The sequence below is a fragment of the Marmota flaviventris genome, chromosome X (genome assembly GCF_047511675.1).
Source record: "Marmota flaviventris isolate mMarFla1 chromosome X, mMarFla1.hap1, whole genome shotgun sequence".
NCBI lineage: Eukaryota > Metazoa > Chordata > Mammalia > Rodentia > Sciuridae > Marmota > Marmota flaviventris.
Genome location: NC_092518.1, coordinates 10149003 through 10169703, shown reverse-complemented (window position 1 = coordinate 10169703; position 20701 = coordinate 10149003). Strand labels below are relative to the sequence as shown.

General features: G+C 38.0%; 1 protein-coding gene across 1 annotated transcript in view; it reads left to right on the top strand.

Moving 5' to 3' along the window:
- The window catches only part of Cltrn (collectrin, amino acid transport regulator), a 36648-nt gene extending 16293 nt beyond the window's left edge, over positions 1-20355 (top strand). The window contains exons 4-6 of the mRNA XM_071606588.1: positions 2378-2491; positions 8197-8391; positions 20199-20355. Of these exons, the coding sequence (XP_071462689.1) occupies positions 2378-2491; positions 8197-8391; positions 20199-20355 (466 nt within the window). The remainder of the gene's footprint in view (positions 1-2377; positions 2492-8196; positions 8392-20198) is intronic.
- The last annotated feature ends 346 nt before the right edge of the window (positions 20356-20701 follow it).

Here is a 20701-nt window from a genome sequence, read left to right as displayed (position 1 = left end):
AGTGAGCTGTTGGCTCAGTGACTCCTGTCAGGTAGAGGGGCCTGTAGGATAAAGGGACTGTGGCTTTGAGTCTCAGAGGAGGGTGGCATGGCTCTGACTCTTAGGAGCCAAGGAGGTGAGCGGGCTGAGTGTGCTCGGGCTCAGCAGGACCCTCCTGGTGTGGCCCCTGGGAAGGGGAGGAAGGCCTAGGCTCCTGGGACAGTGGGGCATCTGCTCCCAGGCCTGCAGCAGGGGCTGTGAGACCATGTCCTGGGCTGGCCTGGGAGCTGGGGCCGGTGGGGCAGGGGCCAGGGGAGGCCCCAGGAAGGCTGGAGGGCAGGCCATGGCTCAGTCTCTTCCTCACAGAGGCAGATGCCGTGGAGCGGACGCTTCTCTTCAGCGGCCCAGGCCTGGGCAGGAAGGACAGCTCCACTCCGTTTCTGATGACGGGCCTGAAGGCAGATGGTCTGCGCTGTGGGCTCTGCTGCTTCCTCTTGGGCTCAGGTTCCTCAAACCACAGGGGTCCATCAAACTTCCTTTTCCCTTTGTTGCACTGGCTGAGGTACTTCAGCACTGTCTCCTTGGCACAGGGGTCTGGGGCCGGCTGGGACGGTGGGCACCTGTAGAGGCTCCCTAGACCCTCGGGATTCGTTTGGACTTTGAAAGGGCCGTGGGGCCAACCTGGGTCTGGGGCGTGGCGAAGTCTGCGCTTCATGCCTTCGTGGCGGACCTTGGTAAGTTGGGGTGTCAGGAGTAGCCAGAGGGGCAGCCTGTGCGGATTGTACCTCCCAGGCGGGGTGCCCACCGCCCTCCTGCCTCTGGTGTGGTCCCCACTGTGCAGAACCTTGTGGAGGGCTTGGGAGCGATCCCGGGGCTCTGGGTGTCCCAGGGCAGGTTTACAGATGCCAGGGTCCTGGGGGCGGGGGGCAGGCCTGGGCCTCAGAGGTCGGTGCTCCTGGGTGATTCTCCTGGGCCTCAAAGGCCGTGTTGCTAGGGCGGCCTTGCGTGTGCCCAGGTACCTGTGCAGGCACCTGCTCAGGTAGAGTCCCATGAGAGTGGTGGAGCAAGATCAGTGTCTTTGAGTAGGGATCGGTTCCCAACCTGTGTGGTCGCAGCCAGACACCAAACAAGTGACAGTTGGGGCAGACAAAGCACGTGGGGTGCCGTTTGCGGGGGATCTGGCACCCGCTAGGCTCCTGCCCCATGGACACGAGGACAGCACGGGGCAGAGTGGCACGCGGGGCGCCCCATGCTATCTGGAGCGCAAGGAAAGCTCAAGCCTCTCTCCTCCCCATTGGTGCTCTCAGACACAGCCCTGGGCAGAGGGGCCTGGCACTTGCATTTTCTTTTCTACCAGCCAGGGAGAAAATGAAGGAATTTCTCCAGATAGCTATTTACAGAAGAGTACTCTCAACAGTGTAAAAATGACTATACTAAAATGAAATTCTCTTTTAAAAGAATAACAAATAACTATTTTTTTCCAGTTGAGGTGATTGTTTTGTGTTTGATTTGTATGCAGTGTATATAAATGCCATTTTTTCTTAATTTGCTCTTAAGAAAATGGTGAATGCCATCCAGAATTTATGAGTTAGCACTGTTGATTTTATATGGACTCTCTTATAGTTTTGAGGTTCATGCATCCTCATATAGATAGTCTTTTCTCTAAACACCAATGCCATTTATCTCTTTTCAATTATGGGTAATTCATGTGTATGGAATAGAGTGAGTCACATTGCCATTTTGTAGTTGAAAAGCATGTAACTACAAATCACGTATTCAAAGGCTGCTGGTGAATTGATTATAACACTTAAGTTTGGAGGTCTGTTCAAGGCAATATAAAAGCAACTGTTCCTGAGAACTCTTTCCTCAAAAGTACACGAGGAAGGCACCTCTTGGGATGGTCCCAATGCTCTGATGGGGGGGGGGGGGTATGGACAGAAGTTGAGGCAGACAGTGCAAGTAGTGAATCAAGAATAATAAATTGATTCTGATTGAATCTGAGAGGAGGAAGGTAGAATAGACAGGGGGCCAGTAAACTTGATGAGGACATGCCAGAGGCTTCTGTGGTTTAGAGAGGGACCCAGTATTGAGGAAGCAGAGAAGCTTTCAGCTGCTAGATGATAGAGAACAATATCCTTAATGTTCTCCACTGCCTAATTCCTTTTTAATTTTTGTGGCAGATTCCTTCTTAAGAAATGATTCCTGAGTATATGATTTTAAAGCAATGAGAATTTCCTATATAATTTTTTTTATTAAGTCATTCCTTCAAATGGTAGAAAATAACTTTGCAAATATAACTAAGGTGAGTCATAAAATGGTAATTGCATCAGAAGAAACAGTGTAATGCCATTTGGGATGATATTCTTACGATGTATTTTTTTCTTTCCATTGTCTGCAGAATTTCCCATGTCCTACTTTGCAATGTAACCCAAAGGGTGTCATTCTGGTTTGTGGTTACAGACCCTTCAAAAAATCATACTCTTCCTGCTGTTGAAGTACAGTCGGCCATCAGGTAACTACCCCTAAATATACTTGCTTTTGGTCAGTTGACTTGCTGATTTCATAGATGTGGAAGAGTTCTCATTCTGCCCCATATTTGATTTATTGATTATGTTGTCAAAGATTTCATTTTTGTTAATTTTTATTAGAGATTAGAGGTAGATCATTGGCTCTCATCCAGGAGCAATTCTGTCTCTGAAGAGACCTTTGACAATGTGTGGACACATTTTTCTTGTCGCAACTCGAAGTGGGAGGTGTGCCACCAACATCAAGTAGGCAGAAGCTAGGGATGTTGCCAAACATCTTATGATGCACAGTGCAGCACCCCACACAAAGAGTTATTTGACTTCAAAGTCAATCATGCTATAGTTAAGAAACCTAGGTTTAACCATTAGCTAAGAATGTGTGCTATTGTATGTGTGTATATATATATATATATATATATATATATATATATATAGTAGATGAGCACACAGTATCTTTATTTTTATGTGGTGCTGAGGATGAAACCCAGTGCCTCACACCTGCAAGGCAAGTGCTTTACCACTGAGCTACAGCCCCAGCCCGCTATTGTCTCCTTTTGGCAAGAACCCTTTGTGGCCCTATTCTTTAATGGTACAGGCTGTCCGGAGCCAGAATGCCTAGGTTTTTAATTTTTGGCATTGCCTGTTGATAACTATTGGAATACAGACAAGTTACTCACCTTCTTTTGGCCTTCCTCTCATCATCTGTAAAATGTAATTATGGTACCCCTCTCTCAGAGCTATTGAGGTTAAATAGGTTAAATGATTTAATACATGTAAGGAGGTTTTTAAATTTTTTTTTTAGTTGTATAATGCACACAATACCCTTATTTTACTTATATTTATGTGGTGCTGAGGATCGAACTCAGCACCTCACACGTGCTAGGTGAGCGCTCTACCGCTGAGCCACAACCCCAGCCCACATGTAAGGAGTTTAAGCAACAAATCATACCATTGAATTTTATTTTAAAACCTAGAAAAATATCATCATTTCTTGAGTCTCTGAAGACTTTTCTTTTTCAGTCTTTACCTTTAAAAGATAATTTAACAATAAAGATCATGACTCATGGGCTGGCGTTGTGGCTCAGTGTTAGAGTGCTCGCCTAGCATGTGCAAGACCCTGGATTCAATCCTCAGCACCCCATAAAAATAAATAAATAAAATAAAGATATTGTGTCCAACTAAAAAACGAATATTAAAAAAAGATCATGACTCATACAAATTAAAAATGAATACTATCAAAGGTTTTGTTATCTCCTTAATTAATGAGGGAACTAGTAAGATGTTGAAAGTATTTCACTTTTTTATTTTTTGGTATCAGGAATTAAACTTAACCACTGAGCTGTATCTCAGCCTTTTTATTTTTTATTTTGAGATAGGGTTTCGCTAAGTTGCTTGGGGTCTTGCTAAGTTGCTGAGGCTGGCTTTGAAATTGAGATCCTCCTGCCTTACCCTCCTGAGCTGCTGGGATAACAGGTGTGCATAAGTGTGCCTAGCTCATTGAAACTATTTCAAAGGGGACTTTAAGGAACCACACATATATAGGAATGAAGAATGATGAAATACATTTACAAATAGATGCATCCATCATTCTATCAGGCAGTTATGGATCATGTTCTACCAGACACAGTTTATTTGATTTTCTATGGACAAAAATCATTTGCATTATGTTAGTTTTCTAGAACTTATAGTTTTGCAAAATAGCTCAAAGACAATATGATGTAGAAATTGCCCCAAAAGATAATACTAAGAAGGAAATTTGGTTAAAAAAAAAGATTGAGTGCTTGGGGTAAAGGTAGGGGAGGATGATAAATGTTCTCAACTAAATGTCTGTTTCAAAGGTCTTAGCAGGAGAAGCTATTTAGGAGATAGGGATAGTCAATAGAATGATAATTTATGTTAGGAATGAGTAACCTTTTTTGCCCATTTCAAGGGGGCAATTTTTCCTAAGAGTTGCACCCCTTTCCTCCTTGGAATCATAGCAAACATTCAAAAGTGAAACTAATTTTTTACTTTCAAGGAGTAAAGAAATGTAATTTGGTTTTATTTCAATTAATGCACACTTTGTGTGTGTCAGAACATCAAATGCTGCATGTGATTGATGTTGGGCAAAGGTATGTTCGAAAAATAAGTTGAGGAAATAAATTATTTCCACAGAAAGAAAGAACAAAACAAAGTAACCATCCCCACAAAAGTTTTACAAATTGCTGAAATGCATATTATTCTCTTTACCAAGGAGAAATTTCTAGTGAAAGAACTCATTTACTGTCTATAAAATATTAACAATTAAAAAATGAGTATTTAATCAAATGCCAAAGATTTTTGTGAATAAATGTCTATTTTTCTTGCTGAAGCAAAAGCACTGAGGATCTATAGCAACAGGAAACGATTGAATCTGTTCTAATAAGGGTCTTTGAACTAAATTATTTTTGCCACTAAGAATACAATTAAGGGGTGGGGTTGTGGCTCAGTGATAGAGTGCTTGCCTAGCATGTGTGAGGCAATGGGTTCGATTCCCAGCACCACAATAAATAAAATAAAGATATTGTGTCCACCAAAAACTAAAAAGTGAATATTAAAAAAGAATACAATTAAAACCCACCCCTTAGGGAGTAATAACTAGCACTATCAAATTTCACGGTAAAAGAGATTTTGTTCAAGTCTTGTGATTGGGAGGGCTTCAGGGAAAATGACAGCACTGTAGTTAAACTAGGCTTCAGTTGATGTGAGGAGGAAGATTGTTTGGGGTAAAGGTAGGGGAAGATGATAAGTGTTCTCAACTAAATGTCTGTTTCAAAGGCCTTAGCAAGAGAAGCTATTTAGGATGTAGGGATGGTCAATAAAATGAGAATTTATGTTAGGAATGAGTAGGGTATGCCAGACTGGAATAAAAATAAAAGAAACAGTGCTAAGAAGGAAGAATAGAGTGGGGGAGGGGAAAGGAGATGGTACCTAGAGAGTAGGAATTTCAGGGCCGAAGAATCTATGTGGCTGGGCAAAATAGTTCTACCTCATATTTACATAACATTTTCTGGTTCATAAGTCATGTCTTATGCATCTGTGGCATTTAATTTTAATGCCAATAATTTTTGAACATAGGCTCATTTTCCTTGTTTTAGAAATGAAGAAACTGGGGATCAAAGAGATTTATTGATTTGCTAAAGCTTTTTAGTGTTTTGGTCAGCTTTTTCATTGCTCTGACAAAAAGGCCTGACAAGAACAATTTTAGAGGAGAAAAAGTTTATTTGGAGGCTCAAGGTTTCAGAGGTCTCAGTCCATAGATAGCTGGCTCCATTCCTCGGGGCTGGAGGTGAGGTGGGACATCACAGGGGAAGAATATGGCAGAGGGAAGCAGCTCACATGATGATCAGGAAGCAGAGAGAGAGACTCCACTTGCCAGATATAAAATATATACTCCAAAGGCACGTCCCCAGTGCCCACCTTCTCCAGCACACCCTACCTGCCTTCAGTTACCACTTGGTTAATCCCTATCAGGGGATTAATTCACTGATTGGGTGAATTAATCAATCAACTGATCAGCTCTCATGATCCAATCATTTCACCTATGAATATTCTTGCTTAGTCTCACACATGAGCTTCCGGGGGATACCTAATATCTAACCCATAACACTATGCTAGAAAGTTTAGAAAGAGTGAAGACTTGACCTAGGCATATTCTTCCATACCTACAGTGGTTTTAAATCTATACTATTTATACCTGTAGAATGATGCAAGGAAAGGGGCAGCCATTCTAAGATGTGTGCTGTTGCTCTTTTGTGAGGATCTGGCCAAATTCAACTCTGGTCCTAGTTGGAGATATCCATGGTGACTGATGCCAATTGGGGACTCCTGTAGTAGAGGAGATTTAATCTGTGTATGAGCCAGAACTTTTATTCAGCCTGAGAGGTGATAGAATACATTTCCAGCCTGGAGTGCAGCAAAGGGTTGACCAACTGGGTAGGTAGAATCAGTGTGCAGAAAAACTTTTCATTATTCTCTGAGTTAGATGTTAGTAGTGGGGTTCATTATTTTGTGGAAAGGTTTGTGGTCCCAAATTATCAATATTTAATTATGAAAAGGAAACCATTTTGTGGTTTGATAAAAACATTTAAATTATCCCTTGCTATAGATTACCTGATTGCCTCAATATAGGGTGTGTGTGTGTGTGTGTGTGTGTATTGCTGGGGATTGAACCTAGGGCTTCACACATACTAAGTGGTATTCAACCACTGATCAACACCCCAGATCTCATTATAGATTTTTTTCTTCTTAATTTGCTAAAGAAGGCTTTCTCTGATGGGCTAGTGCTGGTCTGTGGCATTTCTCAAGTCATTACTTATTATCAGGCTCTAGACCTAGGCTGTCCAGTATTGGAACTGCCAGCCAGGTATACCTATCAAACACTTGAACTATAGCTAGTCCAAAATGAGATGCTTGCTAAGTGTAAAATACCAAATTTCTAAGGCAGTATAGAACAAATATTGATTATATTGAATTGTATTTTTGAAATTATATTTTCTTGGATATATTAGACAAAAATACATTATTAAAATTAAATTTACCTGTTTCTTTTTACTTTTTTGGTGAAGCTACTAGGAAACTTTAAGTCACATAAGGTTCATATTATTTTTCTATTTTCCAGGCTGCTGTAAAGGTAGATGAAGTCTATTTGTATAGTGTGAATTCAGTAAAGACCATAACATATCTCCAAGGAATTGTTTCACCTAGTTTGTAATTCCAATTAGAAATTCACTTATTTGTTTTCATTTAAATAAGTCTTTGCTACCAACGCCTTTCTAACTATTGTTACCACCAAAAATACAAGGAAATAAAGGGAAAAGTAACACATTTACCTTTAGATTTTTCTAGGTTTTTGGTTTCCTGAACCACCATTGCCTTTAGTCATATGGAACCACTTGCAGTTTACTGAAGTACTTTACCATGATTCTATTACTGTGCTTACTGCATACTTTGGTCTAAAGAATTCCTGCTTGTCCCTCAAAGCACAGCTCATTCACTATAACATACTTGGTCCTCTCCTGTGCTCCCACTGTGCCCATATTTGCCTCTTTCACAGAACATTTAGCACTGCACTACTGGTGTGGATATACTAATTTGCTACCCTTCAAGAGTGTAAGCTCCTGAGCATTTTTATTTCATATTGTATCTCCAGCACCTAACACAGTTATCTAATACTTAGTAAGTTTTTGGCAAATGTTTGTTGAGTTAATGGAAAGAAATCAAGTTGATGAATCTGAAGACACTCTTGGTTCGTTATTTTTCTGTTCCTGGTTTTCTTCCCATTCTTCTCACTCACCTTTTACATACAGTTTTACCTCATGGGATTGTTGGTATTTATGTAAGCACCTTAAGTAGAGTTCTGTTATTGTAATCTAGAAGCTATTTCTCAGGAAATAAAACATGGTGGGCAGATTGATTTAAAGCGCAGGACTTTTAGTTACTTGTAGGACATTCACAATAATGCAGGCCAGCAGTGTAATAGATGGGCATCTCTGGCAACCAGCACTACAAATTACTAAATGAAACCTCAACACGATTGTCCTTAGCAAAATTTCTAGTCAACCTGAAGTCTCCTGCTAGGAGAATGCTTTGTTTATAGAGATATTTATACTTTGTTTCTAGTGCTTTTTATTGTCTTATTTTTTGCTTGTTTTTGATTATGATTTAATTTTAGAATGAATAGGAACCGGATCAACAATGTCTTCTTTTTGAATGACCAGACTCTGGAATTTTTAAAAATTCCTTCTACTATTGCACCACCCATGGACCCACCTGTTCCCATCTGGATTATTATTTTTGGTGTGATATTTTGTATCGTCATAGTTGCAATTACGCTACTGGTCTTATCAGGGATCCGGCAACGAAGAAGGTAAGCTATTTAATGGGAATGAGTTAAGAAGTATTTGCTTATTTTCTCATGACTTAGAAAAATTAGATTTTCCTCTGGCTGAAGGTAATACCTTAAAGTTGAAAAAATGGTGATTTTTAAAATATCACTTATTCTTTCAGCTTTTTTGTTAAGAGTTCAGTGTCCTTTGCTTAATGAAGCTCCTTCCATTACTTACTTTCTTTCTATTCTATACCATATGAGTATTTCTTATCTGTGTTGTGATTTTCTAAGCTGGATACATGGAATGAAGCAGAGTTCAAGTAGATGGAGTTAATCTTTGGTAGTCATCCACATCCAGATACCAATAGTTCCACAATTCTTTGAATGTCTCCCTACCATGGCTTGCCTCTTCTGGGCCCAGGGCCTACAGGCCACCCTCTATGATATATAGAACTATGTTTCTCATGGTCTTTGAATCAACTCCCTATGTCAGAATCACCCAGAACACTTGTTTGAAATGTAGATTCCTTGGCCCTATCTCAGACTCACTAAATTAGAATTTCTGAAAAGGATTCGTTTCAATGAATATATATATAAGTTTTTCTAATTAGTTTAGAGCTTTCAATTTAACAACCTATATACAGGGTCCTACTTCTTGAGTTCATTCTGGATTCTGGGGCACTCAGAAACCTTGATGTCTAAATTACTGATATTGCTTCAAGAGGGAATTTCATTCCAGCAGGAGAGGTACTGAGGCAGTAGGAAGGAAAGTAGGCAGGATTTCCCAGCATGATGAAAGGAGAAAATGATTTTGTAAGTATCTCTAATCCAGGGGGAAAGATGGGAGATTCCTCGATTCTTCACTGAAACTTTAATACTTCTAAACCTTCCTTTCTGATACTAAGGAAGAGGAATTCTAGTAAGTGGGGATCACAGGAACATGACTTTCAAAAGGGGACATGAGGGATGTGTTTGGACAAATGTTTCGTCTAGATGCTTCTCCAAATGTTTACTACTTTCCATATGTTTTATCCTGGCTACTAACAGAGAGTACGCATTTTCAATCTTACATATTATAATTTTCCACAAACAATAAGTGAAATGTTATGGAATAAATGTGGCATATGTCTATACCTCAAATTAAATGCAAATATTAGAATCAAGTTGCACTTGCTTGCTTTTCTTAATGATTTTGACATGATATGTAATGCAAAAAGGCTTGTTACAAGGTATTTATTTGGTTTTTGTTTTTAGAATACTAAGTAACATTTTTTTGAAATGTTACTTAGTAACATTTCAAATAATGTTTCAAATAATGTTTGAAAACTATGTTTAACATTTTTAAATTTTGCGTTAATTATGAAATGCTATGGTTGGAAACCTAAGTGAATTTGCTTCATCTCCTTGGTTCCCAATTTTCTCACTAGCACCTCCTATAAGGTAGGAGTTAGAAGAATGGATTCTGGAGTTAGACTGCTTAGATTTAAAGTATTTATCTCTCAGATTCTGCCCTTGTATATAACCCATTAACTGTACAATACCAGGAAACACAAACAATGAGTCAGGGAAACTGAATTTGGGAGAATGTGGTTTGTGTTGCTAGAGCCAATCTGTTAAATTTATCTTTACTCTCTGTCCATAGATAACTTTTGTAGAGCAACAGCAAAGTGTACTGGAAATAATTAACTTGATAGGATAAAAGAATTAATACAGCACAGTGCTTAGAGTGGTATCTGCCACACAGTGGGTACTCAATAAATGTTAGCTATCACTATTATTTTATCATCTTGTCATTTTCTAGTCTTTCAGCTAGTTTGTGATGGGATCAGTTATCTTCTTCTGAGCAGATTCTACAGTAATATGATAATTGGGTATGTAGCATCATAATTTGTTGCCTGGGAGAAGTGAGGCTGTTGTTACAATCTTGCCTTCATAAATTCATTTCATGTTCAAACTAGGAAAACAGATGGACAATCTCTTGTGTAAACCTGGAGAGCATCAATAATTAGCAAGTATAGTCAGGGCAATTATGACAACCTCCTGGAGATAAATTGTTTGTTGTGTTTTAGGTTTGACACAATCTGTGGTAGGTTTCCCTGGGTAAAATATTGCTTAAGAGATGAGGAGAGGGTACAATTTGAAGTGGAGATAGCCCTGATAGTTGTGATTAAAAACCCATTGTAGGGCTGGGGATGTGACTTAGTGGTTAAGTCACCCTGGGATCAATCCTTGGTACCAAAAAAATTTTTTTTTTTCTTTAATCATGGAACCCAGTGCCCCATGCATGCCAAGCAAGCGCGCTACCGCTTGAGCCACATCCCCAACCCCAAGCCCTTAGTCTTTGAGGAAGACATCTAAAGAAATGTTTAACAATCCAATCTATACATTAGAAAATAATGAACATAGTTTGTATGGTCCAAATCTTAAACTTAGAAGACCTGGAGGGACCACAGGGTTATCTAAGTCACTGTTCTTCTTCTATGGAGAAGTGTACCAGAGTCATCTAAGATGTATGCATATTTAAACTTATCATTGAGGAAATGTCTCAAGCAAAGCTATAACAATTCTGCTGGTTTCATCAGTAACAGTGTTATATTGATTATTCAGAACAACTGAGTAGAAAGTTTGGACTGCAGTCCAAACCAGGTATACTCAAATACCATCTGTGTCGTTTACATGTATGATCTTGATCAAGTTGCCTAATTTTTGTAAGTCTCAGTTTTTCCATCTGTAATATGGATATAATATCTCACAGGGCTTTCATGAGGATTGAACTATATAAATGTGTATAAAGTACCCAGGATATAGTATCAAGTATTAAATAATTAAATAGTTAAATAAGTAGCAATTATTATTATTATTCAGGATCAGCTTAACCCAGTGCTGTGATTAAGGGGCTCTAGGAAAGGATTTTTTTCCCACATAGATATTGCCATCATACTATAGAAAATTTTCCAGTTCACTGAAACAGTGCCTAGAATTTTATTAGTTAGCAAACAAGCATTTTACTAAAGTATAGTTGAGAAATAAAATTGTATATATTTATGGTATACAGGATAATGTTTTGATGTATTATGAAATGCTTAAATCAAGCTAATTAATGTATCCATTACCTCACATACTTATCATGTTTTGTGATGAGAACTGTTAATATCTACTGTCTTGGCAATTTTGTTAAGTATACAATAGATTATTGTTAACTATAGTCACCATGCTATACAATAGATCTCCCAGACTTATTCATTTTATCTATCTGAAACTTTATATCCTTTGACCAACATCGCCCCATCCCCCCATCCCTAACCCTCCAGCCCCTGGCAACTATCATTCTACTCTCTGCATCTATAAGTTGGACTTTCTTTAGATTCTCATGTATGTGAGATTATGTGGCATTTATCTTTCTGTGCCTGGCTTATTTCATTTAGTATAACTTCCCCTAAGTTCATACACATTGCAAAGGACATGGCTTTCTTTTATACAGGCTGAATAGTATTCCATTGTGTGTGTGTGTGTGTGTGTGTGTATCACATTGTCTTCATCCATTCACCCACTGATTGCATATTTTGGCTATTGTGAATAATGCTGCAATGAACATGGGAGTGTGGACATTCCTTCAGCATACTGATTTCATTTCCTCAGAATATATACCAGAAGTGGAATTGCTGGATCATATGGTAGTTCTGTTTTTAATTTTTTCAGGAAGACCCATACTTTTTTCCATAATGACTGTACTAATTTACATTCCTACCAACAATGTACAGTGATCCCTTTTTTCCATATCTTGGCCAACACTTGCTATCTTTCCTCTTTTTGGTAAATAGCCACCATAATATGTGAGGTGATATCTCATTGTCATTTTATATTTGCATTACTCTGATGATTAGTGATGTCAAACATTTGTGGGGGGGGGGGTACTAGGATTGAACCCAGAGGCACTTTACCACTAAATACTTCCCCAGACCTTTTTATTTTTTTATTTTGAGACAGGGTCTTACTAAGTGGCTTAGGAGCTCACTAAATTGCTGAGGCTGGCCTTGAACTTGTAATCCTCCTGCCTCAGCCTCTGTAGTCACTGGGATTGCAAGCGTGTGCCACCACACCTGGCTGAGCACTTTTTTCATATAACTGTTGGCCTTTGTATGTCTTCTTTTGGAAATTATCTATTCAGTTTCTTTATCCATTTTAAATTATTTGTTTTCTTGCTGTTGAGTTCCTTATATATTTTGGATATTAGCCCTCTAAGAGATATATTGTTTACAAATCTTTTCTTCAAGTCCACAGGTTGTTTCTTCACTCTGTTGATTGCTTCCTTTGCTGTGCAAAAGGTTTGTAGTTTGACATAATCTCATTTGTCTATTTTTGCTTTTATTACCTGTACTTTTGGGGTCATATTAAAAAATTCATTGCCCAAACAATTGTCATAGAGATTTCTCCTTAAGTTTTCTTCTAATAGTTTTACAATAGTTTTCTTTCTAATAGTTTCTAATACTTTTACATTTAAGACTTTAACCCATTTTGAGATGGTTTTTGTATTTGGTGTGCAATTATAGCCCAATTTAATTATTTTGCATTTGGATAGCCAATTTTCCCAACATTGTTTATTCAAGACCCTGTTCTTTCCCCATTGTGTGTCCTTAGCACCTTTGTTGAACATCAGTTGACCATAAATGTGTGGTTTTATTTTTGTGCTTGCTAGTCTGTTCCATCGGTCTATGTGTCTGTTTTGATGCAAATACCATAAAAAATAAATACATGTCTAAAAATGCAAATGATCCATGAGGTATACTGGTCATTAGAGTAGTGATGAACTGGTTAACAAGCTCTCTCAGGAATCTATGTTTATTTGTAGCATTTTCCAATTTCCTATCAAGGCCAAAACATTCTGAATATTTAGCAGGCAGCCCTTGCTGTCCTATACTTGCCAGCTCCAGCACACCATTACAATTGTCACCTCTTTTGAAACAACTTGAGGAGGTTGCTTCTCTAGTAACATCTAATTGAAAATAGAAGTTTGTGAGAAAAGATTTTTTTCTTTTTACTCTTGGACAACAATTAAGGAGCTATATAGGTGGGAAGGCAGCAAGTATCAACAGTATATACTTTGCAATGGTGTCAATGCTAGGTCTGTGTCTCGCTTTAGCCCAGAAGTAGACATCTTAGTTGTCTGGTCAGCTTTATAATGACAGTGATGGTGATGGTGGTGATGATGATGAAGGTGACTGTGATGATGGTGACAGAGTTGATGGTGTGATGTATGTTTTAATAAGAAGAGCATTTGACCAAGACTCTTGGTTTTGGGTTTCAGTCTCAGGCACTGGCATTTATTAGCTGAGTGACATTGAGCAGATCACGAATTGAAAATGTTAATAATATTTTCTCAGATTGTTAAGTAATGATGAGAGGACAAAATCAGAGAAGACCCATAAATTCTTTATATACTGGAAAGTGCTATATCAATGTAAGTTACCATAAAAAACAGTTATATGAAGTGATAATTTAACTTGCCACTTTATGGAATGTCACAGAATCATAAACACAGCACACTTTTAGACTTACATGTACATAGGGGAGTTGATTTACAAATCCAGTATATAAATAGACTATTATAATGTTAATAATGTTACACCTTAGCTGGATTTAATGTTACAACTGGGTCTTAGAAAGAGACCTTGCCAATTACCTAAATTCAGCCCTCCAGAAACCCAAGCCCAGAGAGGTAAATATATATATATTTTTTTTTTTTAATTTTTTTTGGTAGAGTGCTTGCCTCACATGCACAAGGCCCTGGGTTCAAACCCCAGCACCACCAAAAAAATTATTTTTTTATTGACCATCTATTCTGTGATATGAGCTATAGTTTATATCATGAAAGAAACAAACATTGATAACATGGATGGTTCTTGCCTACAGAGAGATTATAATCTTGCTGTTGGTATCAAAGCCAGGTCAAGGACTTAGGACACAGAATCCTAGCTAATGCTCACAGCTGAACAAAGTCATTAGTAAATTTGTTTGGTTTGTTTCTAGTTTTACTTCTTTCCTGTAAAATCAGCAGTAAATAGAAGTGCATGTGGATTTCCACAAATCTTACTTTTCACTCAGGGAGATGGGGCTCAGTCAACACTTTCATATAGGGGAACTTCACATTCTTATGAAGTTATAATTAAATGAATAAATCATATTTTAAAAGAAGTATAAATAAAATGAGAAATGTCAGAGCTAATTGTTTTCCTTTGCTGTGTTTAAATATACACAACTAATAGGAAACCAATGTAAGTGTGTTTTTAGGGGAACTTGCGAAGACTAAAATAGAATTCTATATCAGCTCTTTTCAGTATTCTTGTTCCATATTGAAAGACAAGTTGCTGTACATATTTGAAATTCAGTTTCTCCATCAGGAAAACAGGGATAATAAAAAAATCTTCATAATGTTGCTGTGAGATTTAAATGAACGGATACATACAAAGCAGCTACGTAGTCTGATTTCTGCCACATAATAGATACTTATTATTATCATTATTATTGCTATTGCATGGCAAATGTAAAAGAACTTGCCTACAGTCACATAGTTAGAATATTGTGGTACCAGGATTTAAAACCACGTAGGCTTGATTCCCAAAGCCTGTCAATCTTATTGGGCTACAATACCCACTCAAATCATTCTAGTAATATTGATATTTCCTCCAAGCCTGATTATGAGGACAATCCCAATTCCCCAATAATTCTGTCCTGTATGAAAATTTTCAGACATATTTGTCTGTCCTGTATTGCTTTTCTGGTTATTCTTGAACCTCAGCTCTTCAGCTGTGTTTTATTTAAAGTGATACAAAAATACTTTTTCTGCTTTTAGTCATCACTACTTTATTTCAGAACAGAGCAAACCCTGTTCTTCAACCCCCCCCACCCCCACCGGAGCCCTAAGGGCTACCTGAGACTTCTTTTGTCTCCTCCTTCGATTCTTTTCTTTCTGGATTTATCAGAGACATCCACTCTCAAGGCTGCTAAGAGGTAGTTTAGTAATGTTTTTTTTTTTTTTCATTCTCTTCTTGAACCACCTGACATTGCAGGAACAGTGAAAGTCATTAACACTCAATTTTATTTTGCAGGAAAAAGAACTCACATTTTTTTTTTAGCAGAATATCAAATCAGAATGATCCAGAAAGACAGTTAAGTTTTATTATTCTCAGTATCACTGCACAGGCAGTGAATCAGTTTATTACAGTGCGCACTATGAAATGTGACAAAGTGCTATATTACTGTTAGATAACCTTTGAGCTGCTTATCATGTCTACCAGCTAGCAAGTTACTGACATTGCAGTTTGTGAAGCCCTGCAATGCCAAGACTCTGAACAACTGGATCTAAGGTCGCAAAAACCAATAAGTACCTAATTTGCCACTGACACAGCTCAATTGGACAAATTTCCTCAGCAATTTCTCTCAGAAGCTTTTTGTTGGGAAATTATCCTTTTTCTAAGAAAAAAGAAATGTCTCTTCATCTCTTTGCTTCTTCCTTTTCTTTCTTTCCTATTCACTGTGATGCCTGATGGATTATTTTTCCTTCCTGGCTGAGGAGGAGGAGGCAATATTCCTTACTTTGACCTGCACATGTTCAGCTCTCTGCCATTTGTCTTCTAATTCTATAAAAACATCTTTTATTTTTAAAATTGGCAAATAGACACTGGCTGTTCATTATTTCTAAGACTACCATTGCATTGCCACTTACTTCAGAATGCTACATCCACTAAGATTTTTGTAATACAGATTTCAGAACAGAAAATTCAGGATAAAATTTGACTATTTAAAATCCATTGTTATAGAAAATTATCATTCACTCTAACCGCAATGAGGAGAGATTTGGAGACACTTTCTGTGAACTAGGCATTTTTCATTACAATTTATGAACGTACATTTCTTACTAGTATTTAATTTCTCTAAAATCACTCTTCTCTTTTATAAAGCATTAAAAATGAGGAGAAGGAGGATGAGTGAATTTGAAGTCTTTTTTCTTTCATCAGGTTCTTTCCTTTAGGAGACTTGTGTCTCATCCACAGGTAGGCGTTCAAAACATAGTTAAGCAATGTTGGATACTATAAATGGAAGTGATGTGACTGATGACTATAGAATGTCAATTGCTTTCACTTTCTGGGGGATCTGGAAAGGGCTAATACTCCTGTCCACAGGAGGAGGGGCTAAGTGTTCTAGTTTTTCAGTGAGTGATTTAACTTGGCTGAAGGACCCTCTCATCATGCTGAAATCTAGTGTACCCTAACCTGTGGTGATCATCGATTGCTAGTGTTTAGAATGGCTAGTGAAGTATCTTCATCTGGAATATGGGAAAACACAGCAGCCTATTTATTCCTAGGTTTCTGGGACTGCAACCTCATCTCCTTTTTTTTTTATTTGTCTATTTTCTTTTTTTATTATTTCTTTTTTTATTGGTTGTTCAAAACATTACAAAGCTCTTGACATATCATATTTCATACATTATATTCAAGTTGGTTATGAACTCCCAATTTTACCCCAAATACAGATTGCAGAATCACATCGGTTACACATCCACATTTTTACATAATGCCCTATTGGTAACTGTTGTATTCTGCTACCTTTCCTATCAACCTCATCTTCTAACCAGCATTGACCCAAAGGTTTTACAAATTAATGTTTAATATCCAATGATTCCAATTTAGTGATTGTCTATAGTGTCACTTGTAGCATTTGATGGTGGAATACATAATGGCTAAATACTTTCAAATGATGACATTGGAATGCTACTTTCCTTTATGAACTTCAACTATTTGAAATAATTTAGCAAATCATCAGTGAATTCTGGTAAAACCCACTCTAATTCCTAATCTAATGTAGGAAAATGCATATTTTCTGCCACCCATTAAAAATATGAGACAAAAAATTTCATATGCCCTTCCTTCCTCTGTTTTTTTCCCTTCCCTTCCTCTCTCCCTTCCTCCCTTTTTTACTTATTTGTCTATGTGTGTATGTGTGTGTGGTGGATCCCATTCAAGATCTACGTTGGACTAATGTTTGAGTAACTTTGCCTGAAGCGTTAGTCCATGCAAAATCCATCCATTCATTTGTCTGACCACCCATCTATCATCTATCCATCCATCCACTAATTTGTTATAGCCAACCAGCTATTGATCTACATCCATTGATCCATTATTCACTGAGTTGAGTTCCTATGCTGGGTTGAGTCCAGGTCAATTGTTTTAAATTTGGATTTTTCTTTTGAGTTCCTCATTATGAAATTCAGGTCAAAAATTGAGAACGGAGTTGGGTATGGTGGTGCATGCTTCTAATGATACTAGTGACTTGGGAGACTCAGGCAGGTGGATCACAAGTTTGAGATCAGATTCACCAATTTAGTGAGGCACTAAGCAATATAGTGAGACCATGTCTCAAAACAACAACAAAAATAAAATAAACAAAAATTTGAAAACAAAAAGGACTGAGAATGTAGCTCAGTGGTAAAGTGCCCCTGGTTTCAAGTCCCAGGACCAAAAAAAGAAAAAATCGAGAATGGGTGGTGCATGAATACAAAAAAAAAAAAAAACCAACATGTATCTGGAATCATCTTTATCATATCTGAAGGCACTTGTCAGTTTGTCTAATTGTTGGTGGAGTTCATCAGATTTCCTCTTTGGCAAAATAGAAGTGTCTTTTTTGTAATTAATACATTATTTGTGGAGCTGATATTTTGAGACCATGTGAATATCCTGTTCCTCAATAATCTCTTACTAGTATCTATTGATGAGCTCCATTGGAATCAATTATTACTGCAGTTGTGGTTTTCTATTCCTATTACCCTTTCTATATTATTTGGCATTCTTCTGTAAAGAAGAGCTTTCTCAGCACTTTAATGATTCCCCCCAAGCCCCAGGGAATGGAGTGGGGACCCTGCCAGCCAAAACATTTCCCCCTTCCTAGCCCCCATCTCTTCTAGCCTCTCCCCTTCCCTGGTGGAGGGAGGGAGCATGAAGCTCTCACCCTTCGTGCCCCCTTGCTTGCATCTGTATATAGTGTGAGCCGCAAGTAGCCCTTCTCCTTCCCTTGCCCTTCCTCAATGTAGTGGCCTTAGATATCCCGTTTGTTAATAAAGACAAATTCAACCAGCTCCCACCAAAGAGAGAGAGAGAGAGAGAGAAACTTTCTCTTTTCTCTACTATTTTCTTTTTGGTGGTAATTAAACCAGGGCCTAGCACATGCTAGGCAAGTACTCTACCACTGAGCTATACTCGCAGCCCTGCTTTTAAATTTTATTTCGAGACAGGGTCTCACTAAATTGCCCAAGTTGGCATTGCACTTGGGATCCTCCTGCTTCAGCCTCCTGAGTTGCTGGGATTACAGGCTTAAACTCCTCCATTGTATTCTTTAAAGCAAATAAGAGCCAGGTGCAGTGGTGCATGCCTTTAATCCCAGCGACTCGGGAGGGTGAGGCAGGAGAATCACAAGTTCAAAGGCAGCCTCAGCAACTTAGCCAGGCCCTGAGCAACTCAGTGAGATCTTGTCTCTAATAAAATACAAAAAATGGGGCTGGGAATGTGGCTCAGTGGCTAAGTGCCCCTGGGTTCAATTCCTAGTACAAAAAAAAAAAAAGTATGACTAACAGGAACTTCCATCTGAGTCATCATCAGTTCATCTTCACTACCTCTTCACCTGTCAGAGACTCATCACGGTCCCACAGTAGTGGGAGTCCACTCTGATCACCACAGGAATGTACAACATTCTAGATGAAGGATCATTTCAGATCTGCCTCTTTGGAGGTCCATAGATTCTTGGTACAAGAGAACCTTTGGCAAGTCTGAGAATCTCATGCCTAACATCATGCCTCCAGGATTCCACCACAGAGTAGTGTCCCAAAATCCAACCTGTGATGAGCCCTCAGGGAAACCCCTCTCCCTCTGGTTGCCTATAGGCACCAACCTCTCATCTTTCCCTTGCCCCATAATATCGAACATAATTGGCTCAGTTTGTTAGTCTTTCATAAGAGACAGGAAAAACTTTTGAATTTGAGGCCATAGCTTTCCATACTCCAAGGAAACATGAAGGATCTGGTTACCACTTAGGTTGGGGTAGCAGGGTCTACAAAGACTCAGAGTATGAGAAACTAAAAAGTTTATCCTGTCATGTAGAAGTTTTTGGAATGATTTGGACTTTCAGCTGTGAGTTATAATGTAATTAGGAGAATGTTCTGGGTCCAAAAATCCTGACTTACAAATTAAGACAGCTACTTTGTGATTAGTAGAGACAACCAATGATATCTGCAATTTACAACAATTACTTTCTACAAAATAATGTGAACTTTATTTCCAATATGGTATTTCAATTTGATTTTCCGTCAACATTTGCAAACCATTAATTTGTCAAATCCTATGAGAACAATTTATTGATTTTTTTAAATTCATTTTTTACTAAGTTCTCGTAGAGCTCAATTTTTCGACTTGCCAATGTACCATACATTTTCCTCACATTTCTTCATGCAGTTTTTGTGAATATACATGTATATATGTATATGCATGCACTATATTTATTCATATATATATATATTCATTTATATAGGTATTTGTATACATTTATTTTAGTTTTCTAAATAAGACTACTTCTTCCTATAAATATGTATATATTATCCATACAAAGTCTTATCTACATAGTGTCTTTTCACCTCACCAGCTCTTTATGGTCTTCAAAATTATTTGAAAGTATATAATATTGATCATTTCATCTTTTAAAGGCTCCTGTGCCCCGTTCTCTCCTCCATATTTGTACCAAAGACCATACTCAGCCATATTTTCTCCTTCTAGATTCCACTGATTCTTTTTATATGCTTTTAGGAAGAACAAAGGACCATCTGAAGTGGATGATGCAGAAGAGAAATGTGAAAACACCATCACAATTGAAAATGGCATCCCCTGCGATCCCCTGGACTTGAAGGGAGGGCACATTAATGATGTTTTTGTGACAGAGGATGAACGGCTCACCCCTCTCTGAAGGGTTGCTGTTCTGCTTCCTCAAGAAACTTAACACTTGTTTCTTTGTGACTGCTAAGCATCTTAAAATATCAAGGGCAGATTATATATTTTTATTTTGCCATTCTTCTTTTGTAAGAAATTTTGAATGTATTTGAAAGTGAAAGGTAATCAATTTTACCCATGAAGACTACTGAAATCATAGGTGGCAACTACTCAAAATATTTTTCTGACAATACAGTGTGTAGGTGTAGTCATTTGGTATTGTAGTTATTGATTTAAGAATTTCTAGAAGTAAAGTCAGAAATACATATATGTATATGTGTATATATATATATATGTATGTGTGTGTGTATATATATATATAT